The sequence below is a fragment of the Budorcas taxicolor genome, chromosome 15 (genome assembly GCF_023091745.1).
Source record: "Budorcas taxicolor isolate Tak-1 chromosome 15, Takin1.1, whole genome shotgun sequence".
NCBI classification, from domain to species: domain Eukaryota; kingdom Metazoa; phylum Chordata; class Mammalia; order Artiodactyla; family Bovidae; genus Budorcas; species Budorcas taxicolor.
In genome coordinates, this window is record NC_068924.1 from 79,847,418 (window position 1) to 79,872,374 (window position 24,957).

Below are 24,957 nucleotides of genomic sequence, written 5' to 3' on the forward strand. Positions count from 1 at the left end.
GTTAAATTTATAATCATTTTAAATTAAAAGCTTAAAGGCTAGTAGGAAAGATAAACCAAGTTTGAAGAAAGGTTATATATTAGTACTAAGAATTAGGCTCTTTATTTGCTGTATTTTAGCCAATAAGTTCCAGAGTTAAGATTCTTATGTTTCAAATGCAGATGTTTATAGGTATCTATGTATGGGTACATACAGGTATATACAGGTATCTGTGTATACATACACACACTACAGCTTATTTCTGATTTAGAAATTAAAACATCCATTCTCTACTAATAGGGGAACACTATAATTGTTAAAATAAGATTACTTTAAATGCAAAAGACTTATTTTCTTCCTACTGTGTGATAATAAGTCCTTTAGATTATCTGATGCATTTCAGAATTTAATACTTACATACTTTTTTTTTTTAAATTTCTCACTTAGCTGTTGAGAAAAGCTGTTCTTTCCTCACCATAAGGAATATGGGAATATAGGCTAGAACAGTATTCCTAGTGGTAAACCTACAGGTTCAGATGGGTTACAAATGAAACAAATACTGCACTGTTTTCCAGTATATGGAATTCCATTTGGGGTTTGTTTTCTTGCAGAAAGTAAAATGGTAGTAAGCCTTTGCTTCACACTTTCTTTTTGTAAGGAGAAGGTGATGGTCATGATAGTGAGAATGAAGAGGCAGTAATACTCCGAATTGGAAAAATTTCTGGATTCTGTGGCTCTTTAGAGAAGCCTTCGATTGTATAAGCCCCAAATCCTGAGTTTCCCTTTTGCGGAGAGCTTGGTAGAGGGAACCCTGAGCCGTTCCCGTGGGCTTTCAGGAAGTTTACTGCATAGTGTGTCCGCATCTAGCAGTGACTTATGAAACTTTTCATTTAGAGCTAGGGTGATGAGCAGCATTCCTGTGTCAGTTGTTAATTGGGACATTAAAAATATAATAAATTATTATAATACCAAGCTTTTAAAAAAATGAGATGAGAAAATGATATTTAGTCTCTTTAAAGAGAACAGAATTTGTATTATGCTGTGGCTTCAGTATCTGCTTGGATATTCTTTGTAACATAAGAGTCTTCATTTGTATTAGGTTTATTTTCAAAAAAGAAAAAAAGGAGAAAACTTCATATTGCTCAGAGATGCTGTTTGGCATCTTGGGAAAGATCCAAGACAGGTCAACTTTGAATTTGGGTAAGGGCTATAGAGGAGAGTCATTATACTGTACTCAACAGTTAACATTTGATAGAAATTTCCCGGAATTAAAAACATGCAAATGACATTTTTTTTAACCTCCAGTTTATTACACATAAGACTCTTTACTCTTCCTATCTAATTTGTAAAGTTCAAGTTACATTTATTTCTAGGTCCAGTCTGCTGCCATTTTAGAAATAGATTTTGACTTTAGTTTAACAAATGAATAATTTTAGGATTTTCTCTTAGGTTCGTTAAATTTTTATTTTGAGAATTGTCAAATATATCCAAAGTAGAGATAATAATGAGTCCTCAGTATTTATCACCTGGATTTAACAGTTATCGAGATTTTGCCATTCTTATTACCTTTATCCTTCTTCCCTCTGTTTTTCTTTTGGCAGGAGTATTTTGGAGGATATCTCAAATATTTCATTGCACCACTAGTTACTGCATTTGTGTAAAATACATTTTTCTTTTATGACCATTTAATGCAACAAAATTAGCAGTAGTTTCTTTGTATCGATTTTTTTTTTTTTATAGTTAAAAACAACTGTTTTGAATGATACTCTAGCTTTGTGCTGTCAAATATGATATCTGCTTGTGGCTATTTAAATCATATTAATCAGAACTGATGATTGAGTTCCTCAGCTACATAGCTGTTTCAGTCGTTCAGGAGACTAGCGTATTGGACAGTACAGATGTAGGATGTTGTTTCATCACTGCAGAAAGTTCAGCTGATGCTTTCTGTATCACTCTGGAGATGAACCTGAAAAGGATAAATGTTTGTTTTTTTAAGAAAATGTGCAAGATTATTCATTTACCATTTGATTCTCTTTTCTTTCAGATGCATAGAAAAAGTATCAACTGAGAAAGGTAAGATGGGTCCTTCTTAGCACTCATAAACATTACGTGACCACTTTATAATCTGATGGAAAATAGAATGAGCTTCAACCTGATCATTCAAATCGCTCCGATTTAAAAGTGACTTACTTGGTAGTGAATTGTTGGAATAGACAGGCCATATTCAAGAGTGGCAGGTTTGGGCAAGTGGAGCATTTTAGTATTATTTCAAACCTAATAATGGGGAATCAGGTTATTTGACGCCACTTTATTGTAATTTTTAAAGGTGCCTGGTTTTCCAGTGAAGTAGCAGAGCGGGGTGACACACAGTGTGCAGGGCGCAGCGCGGGCTCCCGTGGCGAGCCATGACTGCGTTCTGAAGAGTGCAGGGAGAGGAGTGTTTTCAGATTGCAGCCTGGCGAATAATTAGATGGGCCCACTAGGTTATTTCAAGTAGCAAGCCAGATACATGTATTAAAAGTATTCTTATCTGGATGATGAAGGGAAGCTAATGTTCAGGTTTTTTTTAATGCTTTTTTTAAAAGACTGTTCTGGCTTTGCAGATTGGATTATTAAAATTGCCCATAGCATGTTGAGCCAGTTGCTCATTTATTAAATTTTTTTCCTAGTTATTGACTTTGTTCCTTGATACTGCATTCAAATACATAGCATCCTTCTTAAAACTAAAACAAAGATACATTTAAGCACATTTCATTTACTTTGTCTTATCTTGGTCCAGTCCTGAAGTATTAATCAGTTAATTTATTATGTATATATGTAATATGAGTACATATTATCCTCAGTGTGGACTTTCTCTTCTAAAGAATGCTTTGCAATATGCATGTATAGGTCGAGTGTAAAACCTGAATTTATGCCATTTAGAAGAATGATAGTATGGTTAGGAACCAGTAACTTGATTACTCTGTGAGCAATTAGGTATCAGTGAGCAGGTTTTTTTTTTCCTCTGAATTTTAGAATCTGCTAGTATTTCATTTCATAGTATACCAAGCAGAAGTGTTTCATACTAGGCAGGTTTTTGTGTAGAAAGCTTTGCATGACTGTTTTGTTTAGGAGGTTTTGGGTTTTGTTGCTGTTGATACTTGGAAATTAGGATATGTCTGTCAAGAATGGAAGCTCTTGTGTTCCTTATTCAGAGATCATTTTGGAAATTTTAGGATGTGGGGGGAATGCTGTGACAGGTGACAAATAACAGAGCAATTTCTACTAAGACAAAAACCACAGCCTGCATCTGTCAGCTAGAATTATCTCCTGTGTCTAAAGACTGTCAAAAGAAATTATTTTGGGTTGCCTTGGAGTGAACTCACAGAATGTGGTGGAAATTAAGAACTCTGTTGTAGATGACTTTTTAATTGATCTTTTGTGTCGATTTCTTAAACCAGAAGCTGGCATGTTACATAAAGTTCTGCACTGAGGAGAGAGTAAAACTGCATTTCGGGTAGTTCAGTCTCAGTCAGTACCACTTTAACCCACTTGTTAAATGCCCTGGATTTAGAGTTAGAGCTCAGAATTTGAATTCAATTTCTGTCTTTTACTGCAAATAAACTCTGCACAGCAACTATTAGAGTTGATAAACTGAGCAAGGTAGTGGGATACAAGAGTAACATACAGAAACCTGTTGTACTAACAGATTTCTTTATGTTAACATTGAAATATGAGAAAGAGAAAGTAAAAAAAAAAAAAACAAACCTCTCTTAAAATTGCCTCAAAAAGATAAAATACCCAGAAAAAACCCTGACCGAGGAGGTAAAAGACTTAAATGTGGAGAACGACTCTACTACAGAGCTGCAGTCAGAACAGAGTGGTATTGGCACAAAAACAGACATGAATCCGTAGAGCAGAATAGAGAGCCCAGAAATAAACACATTCACCTATGGTCAGTTAGTCTTCAGCAAAGAGGCCAGAATACACAGTGAGGAAAAGACAAGTCTCTGCAGCAAGTGGGGTTGGGAAAGCTGGACAGCTAGCTGCATGTATATCAGTGAAGTTAGAACACTTCCTCACACTAGACTTAAAAATAAACGCAAATTGGCTTAAAATGTAAATATCAGATATGACACCATAAAACTCAGAGAAGATAGGCAAAAAACATCCTCTTATGTAAATGATAGCAGTGTGGACTGGGAGAAAATATTTGCAAACACTGCAACTGACAAGGGTTTAATTTCCAAAAAAGTACAAACAGCTCATGCAGCTCAATATCAAAAAGAAACAAAAAAATGGGCAGAAGACCTAAACAGACATTTATCTGAAAAAGAGGTACAGATGACTTAACGAGCACATAAAGATGTTCATCAGTGTTAATTATTCGGGAAATGGAAATAAAGCTGTAATGAGGTACTGCCTCATACTGGTCAGAATCACCATCATCTGAAAGTCTATAATAGTAAATGCTGGGTAGAGTGTGGAGAAAGGGGGGCCCTTCCACACTACTGGTGGGAGTGTGCCTTAGTGCAGCCACTGTGGAGGGCAGTATGGATGTTTGTTAAAAAGCTAAAAATAGAGCTATCATGATCCAGCACTCCCTCTCCTGGGTGTATTATCAGAAGAAGATGAAAACTCTTAATTCAAACAGAGGCGCATGCCCAGTGTCATGCAGCAGTGTTTACAGCTGCCAAGCGATGGAAGCAGCCCAAGTGTCCCTCCACAGATGGATGGGCACGGAAGATGGGGGCTGTGATTGTGTGTGTGTGTGTGTGTATTTTCCAGTGTATGTGCACACATGGGTACACACACACACTGAAACATTCAGTTCAGTCGCTCAGTCGTGTCCGACTCTGCCACCCCATGAATTGCAGCACGCCAGGCCTGCCTGTCCATCACCAACTCCCGGAGTTCACTCAGACTCAGGTCCATTGAGTCGGTGATGCCATCCAGCCATCTCATCCTCTGTCGTCCCCTTCTCCTCCTGCCCCCAATCCCTCCCAGCATCAGAGTCTTTTCCAATGAGTCAACTCTTCGCATGAGGTGTCCAAAGTACTGGAGTTTCAGCTTCAGCATCATTCCTTCCAAAGAACACCCAAGACTAATCTCCTTTAGAATACTCAGCCGTAAAAACATATGAGATAATGACTTTTGCAGCAACATGAATACACCTAGAATTATCATACTAAGTAAAGTAAGTCAGACAAATATAAATAACACATAATTGCTTATATGTGGAATCTGGAAAAAAAAGATACAAATGAACTTAAATTTATGGTTACCAAAAGGGAAAGGAGGCAGGAATGAATCAGGAGTTTGGGATTAGCACATAAACACTGTTATATATAAAATAGGTAACCAACAGGGACCTATTGTGTGGCACAGGGAAGTATAGTCAGTACCTAGTTATGATGGAAAGGAACTGGAGAAAGGGTGGTGGGCGGTGGGTCTAGAAAACGAGTCCCTCTGCTGTGCACCTGACACTGATGCAGCGTTGTGAATCATCTGCGCTAAAGTTTAAAGAGAAAAACACCTGCATCACGGGTCAGTCTTTAAGTCCCACGTTAATCCCCTAGTTAAGTGCTCTGGATCTGGAGTTACAGCTCAGGGGTTGAATTCGAGTTTTGCCTTTTATTGCAAATAACCTAGTTAACTGAATCCAGTAAAGACTCAATAAAAAGTAACTGTTGTTAAGCTTATAAAATTTCAAAGAAATCCTCTCCAGCTCCCATCTGAGTCTCTGTAAGTTTGGTTACTACAGTAATCGTTCAAGTCTGAGCTGCATATGTAGGTATGTAAGTGTCTCATAATTCTACAACTAGATCACTGAATATAGAAATGGAGGTGAATTTCTAAAGATATCTCTTTATTTCATTAGTATTGAAAAGATGTTTTCAGGATTATTTTTTACTCTTACTCCAAACAACTTGGAAATAAAGTGCTCTCCTTCAGTTACAGGCGAGAACTCTGGACAGGTTTGAGTAAATGATAATGCACACTCAGAAAAGGAACTGGCTGCTGCTTCAGAATTACTAAATTGCAAAGTGCCGTGGTCATTTTTCAAGTTGAAATAATAGGAAAGAAGGGCATTAGGTCCCTTTGTCTACGGTGTTTATTTAACCCTGATGGATGTGTCTAGAATGCAGTAGAAAATTGCTTCACAAACAGTTCCTTCAGCAAGTGATTCCAGCACCATCCTAGATACTAGGTTGTGTGGTAAGTAAGTATGGGGTGAAGAAATTCCAACAGTGTAACACAGTGAAGGTAAAGGAATGATTTGCTTCAGTGTAGTGATTAATAATCCCAGTGTTGCTTTACCTGCTCATGTTAACTTCACAGACTTTGTTTCTGGGTAGTTTGCAATGTAGATGCCAAAATGCACAGAAGCTGCATGTAAGGCATCCCCTCCTCCTTGCCCTTAAAGAATATCTCGTGAAATTAGAGCTGGGAGGAAACAGTTTGGAACCTTGGTTGTTTAAAAAATTTGATTATATTAAAGTGTGGGCTCCATCCTTTATGTATCATTTTGCTGTTTTTAGTTGCTCTTCCTGTTGTAGTGATGTTTGGGAAAGATTGCCTGGACAGAATCACCAAATGAGTTAATCAGATCTAGGGGTTATTTAGATTGTTTTCATTGGAGTATTTCTGTTTTCCTGTGGTAGTATATAAATTCTTAATTTTTACCATCTGAGTTTCTGCACAAAGGATGTACAAAAAACATTGTCTTCACAATGATAAACTCTTCTAAAGTCGGCTTAAATACTAGTTTTGTTTTCGTTTTTTTAAAAAAACAGAGGACTTGCTTTCCCTGACTTCTTTAAATATGTTGAGATCGGCTAATATTAATATTTCAAAATGGACTTTACTAATTATTTATGGAAAACAAAGTAGAGCTAATTATAGAAATACACAGAGTCACAGGATCAGGTTTCTGAGACTCAAGTTCTGACTATTATAATGCTTGTGTCTCAAGAGGCTGACAGTACACCAGATCGTCATTTTATCTATCCGGTTTCCTTCCTATCCCTTTATCTTAAGGTGACAGGAACCACATTATTATTCCTCTCAGGGTGGGAAAGATCTGCTCAGCAACTTGTTCCTTGTTAGGAAAGTCCCGGAGCCTTCAGACTGTTTTTCTACTTCAGATATCCAGACCTCCGATGGTTTTTCCTTTCTGTTCTCGTTTCCTAGACGTGCAGACATACCTCATCTGTGATTAGTGTGGATTGTGACCTGGGCTTAGAAAGCCTTGATTATCAGTTCCCTTCGGTTATGGGATGTTTTATCAATCAGGTCAATGAGTTTTTTTCTGTCCCTTACATGTAAAGAAGATAGGTGTGTAATAATTTGCCTATTATGATTCAGCATATCAGAACTGTCTTGACACAGTTGTAAGTTTATCTTGTTATATATAATAATTATTTTACATTGAGATCCCTTTTCCTCCACAACCAGTTGAGAGTTGCAACAGAACACCCTGGCAGAAGAGGCCCAAGGTCCTGAGTGGGCAGACCTCCCCTCAACAGATAAGAACCGGAAACCCCTAAGAGATACTCATCTCGACCTGTGGACATAATGCTCTCCTTACACCGAGATTATGGGTGGGCAAGATCCTCTGACACAAAGAAATTAGCTCTGAGTTAATGACCCCTGATCTTTTAAGTCCTAGGAAGGATCAAGCTCCTCTGAATTAAAACTAGCCAGGTCGATCTAACTGTTACCCCCTTTAGCTTTAGTACAGTTAATGCCCTACTGAGAATTCCTGAGGGTCTGTCTTTTGCTTACTTATCTCCTTAAATGTGGCTTGTTTGATCCTAGACTCCTGACTTATATCCTACCTTCTTATTGACTGATTCTGTTTGTAGCTTTAACTCTGAGAATTTCCAAACCCCATTTTCTTTACTGTGACTCTCTGTATAAACTTTTGTGTCAGTTATATGTTGTATAACAAGCCATCCAAAAGCTTGAAGTGAAGTGAAGTGAAGTCGCTCAGTTGTGTCCGACTCTTTGCGACCCCATGAACTGTAGCCCACCAGGCTCCTCCCTCCGCCCATGGGATTCTCCAGGCAAGAATACTGGAGTGGGTTGCCATTTCCTTCTCCAGGGGATCTTCCCGAGCCAGGGATCAAACCTGCGGCTCCCGCATGGCAGGCAGATGCTTTAACCCCTGAGCCACCAGGGAAGCCTCCCAAAGCTTAGTGGTTCAAAAAACAATAGTTTGTTATTTCTCAGTTGGGCCATTCTCATCAGTGGTCTTCCAGTTCAGACATTTTCATGTTCTGTGGTCTTAAGACAGTGGTCCAAAAGCTGCAAGGCCTCTTGAAGTCATCCCACAGAAAACAAGATCAGCATACAAAAATCAGTTTTATTTGCGTGTAAAAATATTGCTTACAATAGTACCAAAAGTATGAATTACTTAGGGAGAAATGTGACGGAAGATGGGAAGCATACACTGAAAAGTACAGCACACTGCTGAGGGAAGTTAGTACTAAGACCTAAGAGCAGAGCCGTGTGCCTTGTTCGTGAGTTTGAAGACTCATTGTTAAGGTTTTATTTCTCCCCGTATTGATCTGTAAGTGCAGTGTAATCAAAATCAAAATCCCAACAGGTTTTTTGTGACGAATTTTGACTTTGAAAACTTCTTGAGAGAGTATTGGGGACCCATAGGAGTTTGCAAACTACACTGTGAAAACCATTAGTTTACACTCAAATCCCAACATGTCTTTTAGCAGTGGGATTGATTCTCTAAGGAAGCAGAAAGAGACGAGTTCCTTCATGGGCTTCCAACTGTGACTGCTACACGTCGGTGTTCTGTGTTTATTTAACTATTACTTGATTGGAGGACGTTTGGTATTTCTCAGATTCTCCCCCAACCCCCGGGGAGGGGGCAGTAGATTACAGGTGAATTTTTTTTTTTTTTAAGAAATTATTAAGATACACCGCATGTATATGAAAGCACACTCAACGGGAGTGTCCAGCATCGTGCATTTCCACAAAGCAGGCCCAGCTGTGTAAACATTACCCAGCTCGAGAAACAGAACACAGTCAGCCATCCCTAAGTGTAACCACTGTTGTTACTTTGAACAGCACAGATTACTTTTGCCAGTTGTGAGTTTTACGTAAGTGGAGTAGTTCGTTATAGCTCTGTGTGGGGCCTCTTCTGCTCCCCACTGTGTGGCATCCCTCTGTGTTGCATTTGTTATAGACGTTTATCTTCATTGCTATGTACTGTTCCATTGTGGGAATATATCCCAGTTTATCCATTTACTACTGATGGGCGTTTGGGTAGTTTGAGTTATTGGCCTTTATGACTCAATGCTGCAATGCCTATTTTATTAACACAGTTTTATTGAGGCACAGTTTACATATCGATCGTTTAAAATACACACATTTTTAAGTGTGTAATTCTATGTAGATATGTCTTTTCTGACATGTTGTATACAGACTTATAGTATGTGAGGTTTTCTGTTTTGAGTCTGACTTCTTTCACTTAGCACAAAATTTTTTAGGTTACTCCATGTCATAGCATGTGTAAATATTTTCATTCCTTTGTGTGAAAATACTCCATTTGACCTAAACAGATTGTTCATCACTTGATCTACTTTTTAAATAGCTACTGTGAATAATGATGCTGTGAATGTTCACTGCAGTTTTAGATTAAGAATTCCCTTTCTTGAAATAATTCTTCTCGTGGTCTTTTAGGTCAGTATCTTCCATAAATGAGCCGCTCTTCTGGCACTTGAACCTGAGACTTGGTGGAAATGAACCAGCTCTCAAATCTGCATTAAGCTCTTGGACTGGCGCTTTCCCATCTCTTTCCTGCATGATAGGTGTGGTGTGGTGGGGTGAACGTAGACTTCGGACTTAGATAGACCTGAGTTCCAGTCTCAGCTCCACCATTTAATAGGTGAGCTTGCAAAAGTCAGTTACTTGTTTTCCTCAACCATTAAGAAAAATACTATTTGGCAAGATTATGAGGACTAAGTTTAGAAAAAGGGAGAAAATATTAGGCACTTAACAAGTATTTAAGGTTTGTTAGTTTTCCTCCAAAAATGTAAATGTTTAATTAGAGATGAGACTTTCACTCTCGTTTGTTCCAGCCTGTTAACCAGCCATTTCCCTGCTCACTGCATCAGTGCTAACTCTGTAATCTTGGAGAAGTGGTTTACTTTCTCTCAGCCTCAATTAGAAGAGTGAGGAGCCAGGCTGGAGGAGGATCAGACCATGTCAGGGCGAAACTCCGAACTTGGCGTGTTTTATCGCGATGAGATGGCTCTCACCTTTTGGATTTGATATTAGATTGTTTTAAAAGGATTGTCGGCTGCTCTCAGATTGAGAAAACTCACTGGATGTTTCATTTTTTGGTGCCTAGAAGAATTGGGGGAAGCATGCCTGCCAGGAGTGCCAGCGCCGTTGGTCTCAGCTCGTGGCATCCCCGCTCTCAGTCTGTCCTCTCTGCCTCGTCCTACCGTGTGGTATTCACAGCGCCCACAGTGGCTGCCTGGCACCTTACTCATGGAACAGCGTTAACCATCACGAAACACAGAATTCAGTGCCATTTAGTACACTGACATTACCTCCATCTGCAGAGGCCCTGTATCCATTAAAGGGAGTCACTTCCCACCCAGCCCCTTTCCAGCCTCTAAAAAACACTAACTTAGTTTTATTTTTTATATAGGAGTACTGTTTAACAATATTGTATTCATGTCAGGTGTACAGCAAAGTGATTCAGTTATACATATACGTGTATCCCTTTCATTCGCATTTAGGTGGTTACAGAGTACTGACCAGAGTGCCCTGTACTGTACAGTAGGTCCTTGTTAGGTATCTATTTTAAATATAACGGTGTGTATCAGTCAGTCCCAAAGGTACTCGACTCCTCCTTATGAGCAGTACTGCATTTTGTTTGTCCGTTCAGTGTTTGACAGATGTCTTGGTGGTTTGCACATTTGTGGATTGACTGTTACAGACATCCACGTACGAGTATTTGAATACCTGTTTTCAACTTTGAGAGTATATATGTAGGAGTGGAGTTGACAGGCACTTTGGCCACCTGATGCAAAGAGCTGACTAATTAGAAAAGACCCTGGTGCTGGGAAAGACTGAGGGCAAGAGGAGAAGGGAGCACCAGAGGATGAGATGGTTGGATGGCATCATCAACTCAGTGATCATGAATTTGAACAATCTTAGGGAGATAATGGGAAAAGGCAATGGGACCCCACTCCAGTACTCTTGCTTGGAAAATCCCATGGACGGAGGAGCCTGGTGGGCTGCAGTCCATGGGGTCGCCAAGAGTCGGACACGAATAAGTGACTTCACTTTCACTTTTCCCTTTCATGCATTGGAGAAGGAAATGGCAACCCACTCCAGTGTTCTTGCCTGGAGAATCCCAGGGACGGTGGATCCTGGTAGGCTGCTGTCTTTGGGGTTGCACAGTGTCGGACACGACTGAAGCAGCAGCAGGGAGATAATGAAGGACGGGAAAGCCTGGCGCACCGCAGTTCTTGGGGGTCGCAAAAAGTCGGACATGACTTAGCAGCTGAACAACAACCAATGGTAATTCTATGTTTGGTTTGTTTTTTTTTTTGAGAAACTGCGAAATATTTTCCACAATGGCTGCATCATTTTACATTCCCACCAGCAGTGCACAAAGAGTTCCAATTTCTCTACATTCTGATACTTGTTATTTCCCATTTGTAAAATTGCTGTGATTATAGGCATTGTAGTGTGTGTGAAGTAGTAGTCTCATTGTGGTTGTGATTTACATTTCACTGATGACTTAGAGTGAGCATCTTTTTGTGTGATTTTTGAGCATTTGTTTGTCTTTGGGTAAATATCTGTTCAAGCCCTTTGCCCACTTTTTAATTGGATGGTTTGTCTGTTGTTGTTAAACTGACTTTTTTTAATATTCTGGATATTAGGCTCCTATAAGATATAGGACTTGCAAATGTTTTCTTCCATTCTGTAGACTTCACGTCTAAGTTAGTTAGTGCTAGCTCTTCACATTAAGGTCTCTGATCCATTTTGAGTTAATCTTTGTGTATGGTATAAGGTAAGGGTCTGGCTTCATTCATTGCATGTATATCAATTTGTTGAAGAAGCTAGTCTTTCCCCACAAACGGTCTCAGCAACCTTGTCAAATTATTTGACCATAGGTGTTTGGGTTTTGGGGGCTTTCCTGGTGGTTGGGTAGTAAAGTATCCCCCGCAGTGCGGGAGCCACATTAGATCCATCCCTGTTTGGGAAGATCCCCTGGGGGGGATAGAGCATCCCACTCGGGCGTTCTTGCTGGGACAGTCGCGTGGACAGAGGAGCCTGGTGGGCGACAGTCCACGTGGTCCCAGAGAGACAGGCCAGAGCAGGGCTCACAGAGAGCGTGGGCGTGTACATCTGCACTGGCGACAGGGTTCCGTCAGGGTGAATGTCCACCCTGCTGCCAGTAAGTTTTGAGATTGGACAGAGTACTCGAGATTCACTTTCAAGGTTGTTTTGACTAAACTAGGCTGCTTGCATTTTCATATGAATTTTAGGATCACATTGTCAGTTTCTACAAAAAAGGAAGCTGAAATTTTTGATAGGGATTCTATTTAATCTGTAGATCTTTTGGGGGAGTATTGCCATTTTAGCAGTATTTAAGTATGTTTTTCTTTTTGATTGAATTGTAAGTGGAGTGGAATCATTTTCATAATTCTCCTTTTTGGATTGCTCTTGCTGGTATAGTTTAAACAGTTAATTTTTGCCTGTTGATCTTGTATTCTGCAACTCTCCTAAATTTTTGTTACCTTTCATAGTTTTTCTTTGCAGATTCTTTAGAAATAAGGTCGTTTCATTTGCAGATAGATATAGCTTTACTCTCTCCTGTTTGTGCCTGTTTTCTCTTGCCTAAGGCTCTGGCTAAAACTTCTAGTACAGTGTTAAATAGATGAGGAGGCAAAGGCCACGCTACTTTGTTTCTGATTTTAGGGAAGGAGCTTTTGCCAGTAAGTATCTTAGCTCTGGGGTTTTGATAAATGTCCTTTACCAGGCAGAGGAAGTTCCTATTGTGTGTTCTTATCTTGAAAGTTTGTTGATTTTGTCAAATGCTTTTAAACTACATCATTTGGGATTGATTTTTGTGTGTTGAACCACCCTCCTGATCCTGGGATCACTTGGTCATAGTTTTAATGTGCTGCACTGTCTCGATATGCTGCTGAATTTGGTTTGCAGGAATATTGATCTGCAGTTTTCTTGTATCTTTGGCTTTGATATCAGAGTTATGCTGTCCTTATGGAATGAGTTGGGGAGTTGGGAGGTTCCTTCTAGGCTTTTTTCTTTATCACTGGGAGATTTCTGATTACCAACTCAGTGTCTTCACTTGTTATTAAGTGTGTTCAGATTTTTGGTAGTTCGAGCCTCCTTTTTTTCCCCTCGGTCGGTCTAACTAGAGGCTTGTTGATTTTGTTGATCTTTTCAAACAACTAACTTGGTTTCATCTTTTTCTCTGTTGTCCTACTGTTTTCTTAATTATCTCCACTTTTTATTCCTTTGTTTTGCTAGTTTTGGATTTGGCTTGCTTCCCCCACCCCTTTTTTCTTTAAGGTGTAAAGTTCAGTTCAGTTGCTCAGTCGTGTCCCACTCTTTGCTACCCCATGGACTGCAGCATACCAGGCCTCCCTGTCCATCACCAGCTCCCAGAGTTTACCTAAACCCATGTCCATTGAGTCGGTGATGCCATCCAACCATCTCATCCTCTGTCATCCCCTTCTCCTCCCGCCTTCAATCTTTCCCAGCATCAGGGTCTTTTCAAATGAGTCAGCTCTTCGCATCAGGTGGCGAAAGTATTGGAGTTTCAGCTTCAGCATCAGTCCTTCAATGAACACTCAGGACTGATCTCCTTCAGAATGGACTGGTTGGATCTCCTTGCAGTCCAAGGGCCTCTCGAGTCTTCTCCAACAACACAGTTCAAAAGCATCAATTCTTCGCACTCAGCTTTCTTTATAGTCCAACTCTCACATCCATACATGACCACTGGAAAAAGCATAGCCTTGACTAGACAGACTATTGTTGGCAAAGTAACCTCTCTGCTTTTTAATATGCTGTCTAGGGTGGTCATAACTGCTTCCAAGAAGTAAGCGTCTTTTAATTTCATGGCTGCAGTCACCATCTGCCATGATTTTGGAGCCCCCCAAAATAAAGTCAGCCACTGTTTCCCAATCTATTTTGGCATATCGAGAGAGTGCAGCACATTAAAACTATGACCAAGTGATTCCAGGATCAGGAGGGTGGTTCAGCACACAAAAATCAATCCTAATTGATGTAGTTTAAAAGCATTTGACAAAATCAACAAACTTTCAAGATAACACACAATAGGAACTTCTCTGCCTGGTAAAGGACATTTATCAAAACCCCAGAGCTAAGTGATGGGACCAGATGCCATGATCTTTGTTTTCCAAATGTTGAGCTTTAAGCCAACTTTTTCATTCTCCTCTTCCACTTTCATCAAGAGGCTCTTTAGTTCTTCATTTTCTGCCATAAGGATGGTGTCATCTGCATATTTCCTGGTTATCTTGGTTTGCTACAATCTTGACTCCAGCTTGTGCTTCCTCCAGCCCAGCATTTCTCCTGATGTACTCTGCATATAAGGTAAATAAGCAGGGTGACAATACACAGCCGTGACATGTTCCTTTTCCTATTTGGAACCAGTCTGTTGTTCCATGTCCAGTTCTAACTGTTGCTTCCTGGCCTGGTGTAAAGGTAGGTTATTGATCAGACATGTGTGCTGTGTTTGTGTTTTGGCCACTTAGGCCACTCTGGCTGCTGCTTTTGCTGCAGTCCATGGTCTGTGACATGCTGTGGGCTTTGTTGGGCGGGTGCTGTAGCATGCCCCCTGCGATGGGAGTTAAGGGTTGTGCCCACTGACCCCAGGGAATTCACTCAGTCTTTTCAAATATCTTAACTGGCCTAATAGATGGTCTTTTCTGGATAATCTTCTGAGTGTACTTGAGAAAATTGTATACTCTGCTGTTTTTGTATATGTTAGGTTTTTTTTTTCCTGTTTTAATTATTTTAAATACTGTTGTGCAGGTCCTCTATTTCCTATTTGAGTTTCTGAGTAGTCATTTTATCCGTTACTGAAAGTAAGATATTGAAGTCTCTCACTGATTTGAGTAATACCTATTTTCTCCTTCAGATCTGTCGTTTTTACTTCATGTATTACATATGTATAGATTTATAATTCTTACATCGTTTTGACTGACTTCTAATATACACCGTCTCACTTTGTGTTCTCACAGCAGGTTTTGACTTGAAGTCTATTTTGTCTGATACTTGTAGAGCTGTTTTCTGTTGATTGGATTGTTGGCTCTCAAAAGGTGTTGAGAACCTGTGAATGTAAGATTGTTTGGAAGCAGGGTGATGGGGCTGCTTGTTTGCATGGATTCGTGTCTCAGACTTGGTGGGGGTGTTTTGCCCTTTGTTTCTCCGAGTATTCTTTCTGCTACCGTTACAGAAAACTAACCAAACTGACCACATGATCAATCTAACTCAATGAAACTATGAGCCATGCCATGTAAGGCCACCTAACACAGACGGGTTATGGTAGAGAGTTCTGACAAAACATGGTCCACTGGTGAAGGGAATGGCAAATCACTTCAGCATCCTACCTTGAGAACCCCATGAAAAGGGAAAAAATGTGACACTGAAAAATGAACTCCCCTGGTTGGTAGGTGCCAAATATACTACTGGAGAAGAGTGGAGAAAGAACTCCAGAAAGAGTGAGGAGACGGAGCCAAAGGGAAAACAACACCCAGTGGTAGATTTGACTGGTGATGGACGTCAAGTCTGATGCTATAAAGAATGATATTGCATAGGAACCTATAATGTGAGGTCCATGAATCAAGGCAAATTGGAAGTGGTCAACAGGAGATGATGGCAAGAGTAAATGTCGACATTCTAGGAATCAGTGAACTAAAATGGACTGGAGTGGGGGAAATTAACTCAGATGACCGTTATGTCTACTACTGTGGGCAGGAATCCCTTTGAAGAAATAGAGTAGCCGTCATAGAAAAGGAAAGAGCCCGAAATGCAATACTTGGGTGCAGTCTCAAAAACCACGGAATGATCTCTGTTCGTTTCCAAGGCAAATGATTTGGTATCACAGTCATCCAGGTCTATGCCCTGATCAGTGACGCAGAAAAGATGAGGTTGAATGGTTCTGTGATGACCTACAAGACTTTCTAGAACCAACACCAAAAGAGAGATGTCCTTTTCATTATGGGGATTGGAATGTAAAAGTAGGAAGTCAAGAGATCCCTGGAGTAACAGGCAAGTTTGGCCTTAGACTATAAAGTGAAGCAGGGCAAAGGGTAACAGTTTTGCCAAGAAAATGCCCTGGTCATAGCAAACACCCTCTTCCGACAGCACAAGAGAAGATTCTACACATGGACATCACCAGATGGTCAACATTGAAATCAGATTGATTTTATTCTCTGCAGCTAAAGATGGAGAACCTCCATATAGTCAGCAAAAACAAGACTGGGAGCTGACTATGGCTCAGATCATGAACTCCTTACTGCCAAATTCAGACTTAAATTGAAGAAAGGGAAAACCGCTGGACCGTTCAGGTGTGGCCTAAGTCAAGTCCCTCATGGCTACACAGTGGGAGTGAGACACAGAGTCAAGGGACTAGACCTGATAGAGAGCCTGAAGGACTATGGATGGAGGTTTGTGACATTACAAGAGGCGGTGATCAAGACCATCTCCAAGAAAAAGAAATCCAAAAAAGGCAAAATGGTCGTCAGAGGAGGCCTTACAAATAGCTGAGAAAAAAGAGAAACAAAAGGCAAAGAAGAAAAGGAAAGATACACCCATCTGAACACGGAGTTCCAGAGAATAGCAAGGAGAGAGAAGAAAGCCTTCCTCAGTGACCAGTGCAAAGAATAGAGGAAAACAACCGAATGGGAAAGACTGGAGAGCTCTTCAAGAAAATTGGAGTTACCAAGGGAACATTTCATGCAAATCTGAGCACAATAAAGGACAGAAATAGTATGGACCTAACAGAAGCAGAAGATATTAAGAAGAGGTGGCAAGAATACATAGAAAAACCATACCAAAAAAACATCTTAATGACCCAGACAATCACGATAGTGTGATCACTCACCTAGAGCCAGACATCCTGGAATTCAAAGTCAAATGGGCATCACTGAACAAAGCTAGTGGAGGTGATGGTATTCCAGCTAAGTTATTTAAAATCCTAAAAGATACTGTTAAAGTGTTGCACTCAATATGCCAGAAAATTTGGAAAAACTCAGCAGTGCCCATAGGACTGGAAAAGGTCAGTTTCCATTCCAATGCAGTGCCAAAGAATGTTCAAACTACTGCCCAATTGCACTCATCTCACATGCTAGTAAAGCTCAAAATTCTCCAAGCGAGGTTTCAGCAGTATGTGAACCAAGAACTTCCAGATGCTCAAGCTGGATTTAGAAAAGACAGAGGAAACAGATCAGATTGCCAGCATCTGCTGGATCATAGAAAAAACAAGAGACTTCCAGAAAAACATGCGCTTTATTGACTACGCCAAAACCTCTGACTGTGTGGATCACAACAAGCTGAAGAAAATTCTTAAAGAGATGGGAATTCGAGCCCACCTTACCTGGCTCCTGAGAAATCTGTATGCAGGTCAAGAAGCAACAGTTAGAACTGGACATGGAACAACGGACTGGTTCCAAATTGGGAAAGGAGTCGCCCTGCTTATTTAACTTCTATGTAGAGTTTAGTTCAGTTCAGTCCCTCAGTCGTGTCCGACTCTTTGCGACCCCATGAATCGCAGCATGCCAGGCCTCCCTGTCCATCACCAACTCCCGGAGTTCACTCAGAACTCATGTCCATCGAGTTGGTGATGCCATCCAGCCATCTCATCCTCTGTCATCCCCTTCTCCTCCTGCCCCCAATCCCTCCCAGCATCAGTCTTTTCCAGTGAGTCAGCTCTTCGCATGAGGTGGCCAAAGTACTGGAGTTTCAGCTTCAGCATCATTCCTTCCAAAGAAATCCCAGGGCTGATCTCCTTAAGAATGGACTGGTTGGATCTCCTTGCAGTCCAAGGGACTCTCAAGAGTCTTCTCCAACACCACAGTTCAAAAGCATCAATTCTTCGGCGCTCAGCCTTCTTCACAGTGCAACTCTCACATCCGTACATGACCACAGGAAAAATTATAGCCTTGACTAGACGGACCTTAGTTGGCAAAGTAATGTCTCTGCTTTTGAATATGCTGTCTAGGTTGGTCATAACTTTTCTTCCAAGGAGTAAGCGTCTTTTAATTTCATGGCTGCAGTCACCATCTGCAGTGATTTTGGAGCCCCAAATAATAAAGTCTGACACTGTTTCCACTGTTTCCCCATCTATTTCCCATGATGGGACCGGATGCCAAGATCTTCGTTTTCTGAATGTTGAGCTTTAAGCCAAATTTTTCACTCTCCTCTTTGACTTTCATCAAGAGGCTTTTTAGTTCCTCTTCACTTTCTGCCATAAGGGTGGTGTCATCTGCATATCTGAGGTTATTGGTATTTCTCCCAGCAGTCTTGATTCCAGCTTGTGTTTCTTCCCAGTCCAGCGTTTCTCATGATGTACTCTGCATGATAAGGAAATATATAATAGATGCTAGTTGTCCAAAGTTAAATAAGCAGGGTGACAGTATACAGCCTTGATGTACTCCTTTTCCTATTTGGAACCAGTCTGTTGTTCCATGTCCAGTTCTAACTGTTGCTTCCTGGCCTGCATACAGATTTCTCAAGAGGCAGGTCAGGTGGTCTGGTATTCCCATCGCTTTCAGAATTTTCCACAGTTTGATGTGATCCACAGTCAAAGGCTTTGGCATAGTCAAAGGTGAAATAGATGTTTTTCTGGAATTCTCTTACTTTTTCCATTGTCCAGCGGATGTTGGCAATTTGATCTCTGGTTCCTCTGCCTTTTCTAAAACCAGCTTGAACATCAGGGAGTTCACGGTTCATGTATTGCTGAAGCCTGGCTTGGAGAATTTTGAGCATTACTTTACTAGCGTGTGAGATGAGTGCAGTTGTGTGGTAGTTTGAGCATTCTTTGGCATTGCCTTTTTTTGGGATTGGAATGAAAACTGACCTTTTCCAGTCCTGTGGCCACTGCTGAGTTTTCCAAATTTGCTGGCATATTGAGTGCAGCACTTTCACAGCATCATCTTTCAGGACTCCCCCAGCAGGGATTGAACCCACTAATCTGCAGTGGAAGCTCTGTAGAGTACATTATGTGAAATGCAGGGCTGGAGGAAACCCAAGCTGGAGTCACAATTGTAGGAAATCAAGATAATCAGGAAATATCAGTAGCCTCAGGTATGCAGATGACACTGCCCTTAAGGTAGAAAGGGAAGAGGAACTAAAGATCCTTGGTGAAAAGTTAAAGAGAGGGAAAAGGCTGGCTTAAAACTCAAAGTTTAAAAATCTAAGACCATGACATCAGGTCCCATCGCTTCATGGTTAATAGATGGGGAAGCAATGGAAACAGTGACAGACTTCATTTTCTTGGGCTCCATAATCACTGCAGATGGTAATTGCAGCCATGAAATTAAAATTTTGACTCTTACTCCTTGGAAGAAAAGTTATGACCAACCTAGACAGCGTATTAAAAAGCAGAAACATTATTTTGCCAGCAAAGGTTCATCTACTCAAAGCTATGGTTTTTCCAGTCAAAGCTATGGTTTTTCCAATAGTCATGTAGGATGTGATAGTTGGACCATAAAGAAAGCTGAGTGCCGAAGAATTGATGATTTTGAATTGTGGTGTTGGAGAAGACTCTTGAGAGGCCCTTGGACTGCAAGGAGATCCAACCAGTCTATCCTAAAGGAGATCAGTCCTGAGTGTTCATTGGAAGGACTGATGTTGAAGCTGAAACTCCAGTACTTTGGCCACCTGATGGGAAGAGCTGACTCATTTGAAAAGACCCTGGTGCTGGGAAAGATTGAGGGCAGGAGGAGAAGGGGACGACAGAGGATGAAATGGTTGGATGGCATCACCAACTCGATGGACATGAGTTTGGGTAAACCCTGGGAGTTGGTCATGGACAGGGAGGCCCGGCGTGCTACGGTCCATGGGGTCACAAGTAGTAGGACACAATTGAGCGACTGAACTGAACAGATTCTTTGTGCTCCATTCTGTACTCTCCTTCTGGGACTTTGTTGATTTGTTTTAATGGTCCCCCACTGATCTCTTAGTCTCTGTTAATTTTTCTTCATTTCTTTCTGTTCTTCAGAATGGATGCTCTCAGTTGACCTATCTAAGTTTTTCCTGTTTCAGAGTGGATGCTCTCAGTTGACCTATTTAAGTTTGCTAATGTGTCTCCTTTCTCAATCTGCTGTTTAATGAAACCATCTAATGAATTTTTCATTTCAGATATTACGCTTTTTAGCCCCAGAATTTGATTCCGTTATATAATTGCTATCTGTTTGTTGGCATATTTTCTATTTGTTGAGCCATCATCCGGTCTCCTTTAGTTTCGTGAGATTTCCTTTAGCCATCTGAGCATGCTCTTTGTCTTCTTTGGTCTGCCTTGAGGCTTTTTGCTTGTGCTCAGCTTGTGATCTACAGACGTCCTTACGCGGCTTATGCGCCTTGTTTCTTGCTTCGGGGTGTACTTCGTGGTTGTGAACCTGTGACTGTACCTCGGTTCTTACAGCGGTGATTCTGGTGCAGGTGGTGTGTGTGTGCCTTTCTGATGAGGGACGTTTTTGTTGTCGTCACTCTGACAATGTTCTTTTAAAAAATTATAGAGTTTTAGGTGATGTGTGGGTTATTCAATAAAACAGGCTGCTGTGCTTTATTTGTAAAGATAGCAGTTCTCATCAGATTACCATCATTTGTCCTGTGGATAATGCCCACAGTTTGAGAAGCTGTGGGCATATCCTTTCATCATGAAGTAGAGAAGAGCTTTATTGAGTATAGGAGGTTATGGAATAGGTTTCAAGCCCACATTAGTGTAGCTAGTTTGAGTAAAAGAAATAATTTTAATTTTCTCTTTATTATTTAATGTTGCAGTACTTTATAAAGGGTGTTGAGTTTCTCCCTTTGAAGAAATTTTCTTAAAAGCGGTGGTGACCTAGATGTAAAAGTCCTTGATTACTAGCCCGAGACAGGATTTTTAATTTTAGGCCTACTTAAATAATTTTGTGATCTTGAACAAGTTGAAGTTCCCACTGCTATTCATCTCTGCATTTCAAATGAATTTTATTTCATTACTTTAATATGGTCTCATAAAACTTTCAAACCAGTGTACTTAAAACTGAAACAACTGCCAGTCACCACCTTATTCTGCAGTAAAGGAAGCTAATTTTTTGTATCTTTTTTTAATAAACACTTTCCTGTAAATATGGAAAGTTACATTGTTTCTGCTTTTTATTTTAAACATGCTATAGTGAGCCTCCACCTGCCAGTTTCTCTTCATAGGGCAGATACTGTGAGGCGGAATTCCTGGAAGTGCTTTTAGATCTTCCTGGAAGGTGGCGAGTATTTGTTTCTTATAATCTGTACAGAAGTGTTGTGATATATATAGATTGATATGTAGATAGGTAGATTTATACTATGTATCTATACACATATATAATATTTAGACATTATATGGATGTGGGTTTTATAAGTGTGATCTTAGTTTTGTAGGATTAATTCCTAGTAGTTGAACTTACTGGGAAAGGTATATGTACTTAAAATTTTGATAGATATTGCCAAATTGTCCATTATAGAAAGGTTTTACTGACTTCCACATGTTAATCTCTGTCAAGAGTTTCTATTTTCCTACAACATTGCCAGTGCAGTGTGCTGGCAGGTGTCCTGGTTGCTGCCAATGTTCTAAGGGAACACTACTGTCGGTTTCATTGGAGTCTCTCTTGTTAGGAGTGGATTGAGCTTTGCTGTCATTGTTTTTGTTTGTTCACACGTTTGAAAACCATTTTTACTGAGTTGCTATCTTTCTATTGGGCCGTTAGACTTTGATTATAGTGGAATTTGCCATGCTGAAAACTTTTTATGTTTATTAAGTTGGATGTATCAGTCTTAAGACCTAAAATCCTGTGCTGTTCTTAGAAAGGACTTTTCCATTCTGAGATTATTGAAAGGATCTTCCATGGTCAAAATAGGCTCATTTTTAATATACTAAGTAAAATTGAATAGATACAAAGGAATTCCTCTTGATGGAATTGCTCTTTTGCACTCTTCAGTTCAGTTCCGTCGCTCAGTCGTGTCTGACTCTTTGTGACCCCATGAATCGCAGCACGCCAAGCCTCCCTGTCTGACACCAACTCCCGGAGTTCACTCAGACTCACGTCCATCGAGTCCGTGATGCCATCCAGCCATCTCATCCTCTGTCGCCCCCTTCTCCTCCTGTCCCCAATCCCTCCCAGCATCAGAGTCTTTTCCAGTGAGTCAACTCTTCGCATGAGGTGGCCAAAGTACTGGAGTTTCGGCTTCAGCATCGTTCCTTCCAAAGAAATCCCAGGGCTGATCTCCTTCAGAATGGACTGGTTGGATCTCCTTGCAGTCCAAGGGACTCTCAAGAGTCTTCTCCAACACCACAGTTCAAAAGCATCATTTCTTCAGCGCTCAGCTTTTTTCACAGTCCAACTCTTACATCCATACAAGACCACGGGAAAAACCATAGCCTGGACTAGACGGACCTAGTGCAGCGTTGTTTGATTATTAAGTCGTCTAGAAGTATGCTTCTTCTTGCTCGTGCTTGTGTAGATCTGGTCACCTTTTGGGGACCACTCTCTTCTGTCTTAGATCTAACAATTAAAATATAGAACGAAAGGTTAGATCTTAGGTGTATTTCCCTTAGCATTTTATTTTTTAGTATGTATATAAACTATAAATATAAAATTGCTGCTTTGCAACCTACAAAGCTGTTTCTTTAGACTGATGACAGTAAGAATAAGTTTTTATCAGATTTTCCCCTCATCTTCTATTATATCAGTAAAATTATGTCCACAGGTGGTGGGGGGTGAGTGTTATCGTCAGAGATACACAGAAATGATTATCAGTCAACTGTAAACTCTAAAAGAATGATATATGTTTTCCTCTAGATCCCAAGGCAGAGAAAGAGGAGGAGGAGTCTCCCCTAGCTCAGGAACCTCCCGCTGCAGCAACTCGGCCTAGCCGGGGCTGGCGCGGTAGCAGCCGCACATCCGTCTCTCGGCATCGCGACGCGGAGAACACCCGCAGCTCTCGGTCCAAGACTGGTTCCCTGCAGCTCATCTGCAAGTCAGAGCCAAACACAGATCAGCTTGATTATGGTACAGTGCCAGTAGAGTGTGATTATTCAATCACCAGTTGCCTATTGATTTTTATGTCATGTTGAACATTTACCAGAACAGCCTGACTTTTAGGGTCACGTGTGGTGTTATAGGAAGGATCCTTTTTGATAGTTTACAAAGAATTCTCCATTTGTATAATGACCCTAAACTCAATTTGGTTTGATTCTCTTGGCTGCAGAGAGAAAATATCTATACCTTCATACCAAAAGTTCTGTTTTATACCTTTTCTAGATGCAGAAGAGCATCAGTCTCCAGGTGGCATTAGGTAAGAAACTTTGCAATATTTCATATTTAAACCCTTGGGGACGTAAAGGGGATGAAGACCAGTCAGTCAGATCTCATGACTCAGAGGTTTTCTACTTGAAGTAATTGAGTCAGTTGTTTTTAAACTCTTAGTGGCACTGAGCCATCTTTGTCTTGCCTGTATTTAATGAAATGAGAATATGTCTAGGATTTTTGTCTTTTTAGTTCCAGTTATTACTCTTTGGGGGAAAGAGCTAGGTTGCAGTCCAGCTAGATCATTAGAATGGAAATCCTAGGTAACACTGTGAATCTTTGGCTGCGTCTAAGTAAATTGCTGAATAAAATCAGTCAGGTATGATTTATAAGAGCTAGGATTTCTAATCTCTGTTGGCTTCTTTTTAGCAGTGATGAGGAAGAGGAGGAGGAAGAAGAGATGTTGATCAGTGAAGAAGAAATACCATTTAAAGATGATCCGCGAGATGAGACCTACAAGCCCCACTTAGAAAGGCATGTCTCGGGCTTGTTGGTGGAAGATGTTAGGAGAGCGTTTTTGCTTTTATTTCACCTTGTTGCCAAACTAATGGATGTGGACTTAATCTTTAAAGGAGTGATCTTGCGCTTGTTTACAAACCTAGCATTATCCTGTTACTCCCTGCTACAGCGCGCTCTTCCATCTGTAGAACTGTTTTGCTCATATTCAAATTATTATGACATCTGCCTGTTTTAAGATGTCATGAGTTGCGGGAACACTTAGAATATTTTTACTTTCGTTTTTCTTTACATCTATAGTGAGATTTGATTCTAAGACTTTGTTAGCTTGGGGGTGGGGCTCATCTCACTGGCTTTATTTTATTTTATTTTTTTTCACTGGCTTTAAATAGATGTATGGTTACTGTCCATATGACACATAGTGTCTAGAAACCACATTTCGTATCCCAAGGAGCATAATTTTATAATAAATCAGCAATAACTCTAGGCTTTACCCTTCTATCACAGATGTTCTTGAAAGAGGCCTTTGCTCGATGCCAGTGTTGAAATGTGTTTATATTTTCAGGGAAACCCCAAAGCCACGGAGAAAATCAGGGAAGGTGAAAGAAGAGAAAGAGAAGAAGGAAATAAAAGTGGAAGTCGAGGTAGAGGTGAAAGAAGAAGAGAATGAAATCAGGGAAGACGAGGAGCCTCCTAGGAAGTGAGTAGGCAGTTACTCCTGAAAATGGAGGCTTAGCAGATTTTCAGGTCACCAGTGGAAAAAAGGGTAGGAGTGTTGACATGCACATATTGCTGTCTCAAGCAGCTGACAGTGTGATTGGAAAGACTTTCCTCAACAGCTTGAAAAGTTTCATTCACAGCAGTACTTAAAGATGTTCCATTGAGTATAGTAGGTCAGTGGCTATAGGGACGCAGAGAGGGGAGTAAAGAGAGCCAAAAAAATGTATGGCAAATAAGGCGC

The 24,957-nt window shown here is 40.5% G+C and overlaps 1 protein-coding gene across 2 annotated transcripts in view; it reads left to right on the forward strand.

The window, feature by feature from the left end:
* The window catches only part of ZFP91 (ZFP91 zinc finger protein, atypical E3 ubiquitin ligase), a 36,815-nt gene that overhangs the window by 3,499 nt on the left and 8,359 nt on the right, over positions 1–24,957 (forward strand). The window contains exons 2-6 of one of the 2 annotated variants that reach the window (XM_052653400.1): positions 2,024–2,052; positions 23,034–23,243; positions 23,496–23,529; positions 23,910–24,014; positions 24,562–24,696. In XM_052653400.1, the coding sequence (XP_052509360.1) occupies positions 2,024–2,052; positions 23,034–23,243; positions 23,496–23,529; positions 23,910–24,014; positions 24,562–24,696 (513 nt within the window). The remainder of the gene's footprint in view (positions 1–2,023; positions 2,053–23,033; positions 23,244–23,495; positions 23,530–23,909; positions 24,015–24,561; positions 24,697–24,957) is intronic. The other variant, XM_052653401.1, reaches the window with a different exon arrangement.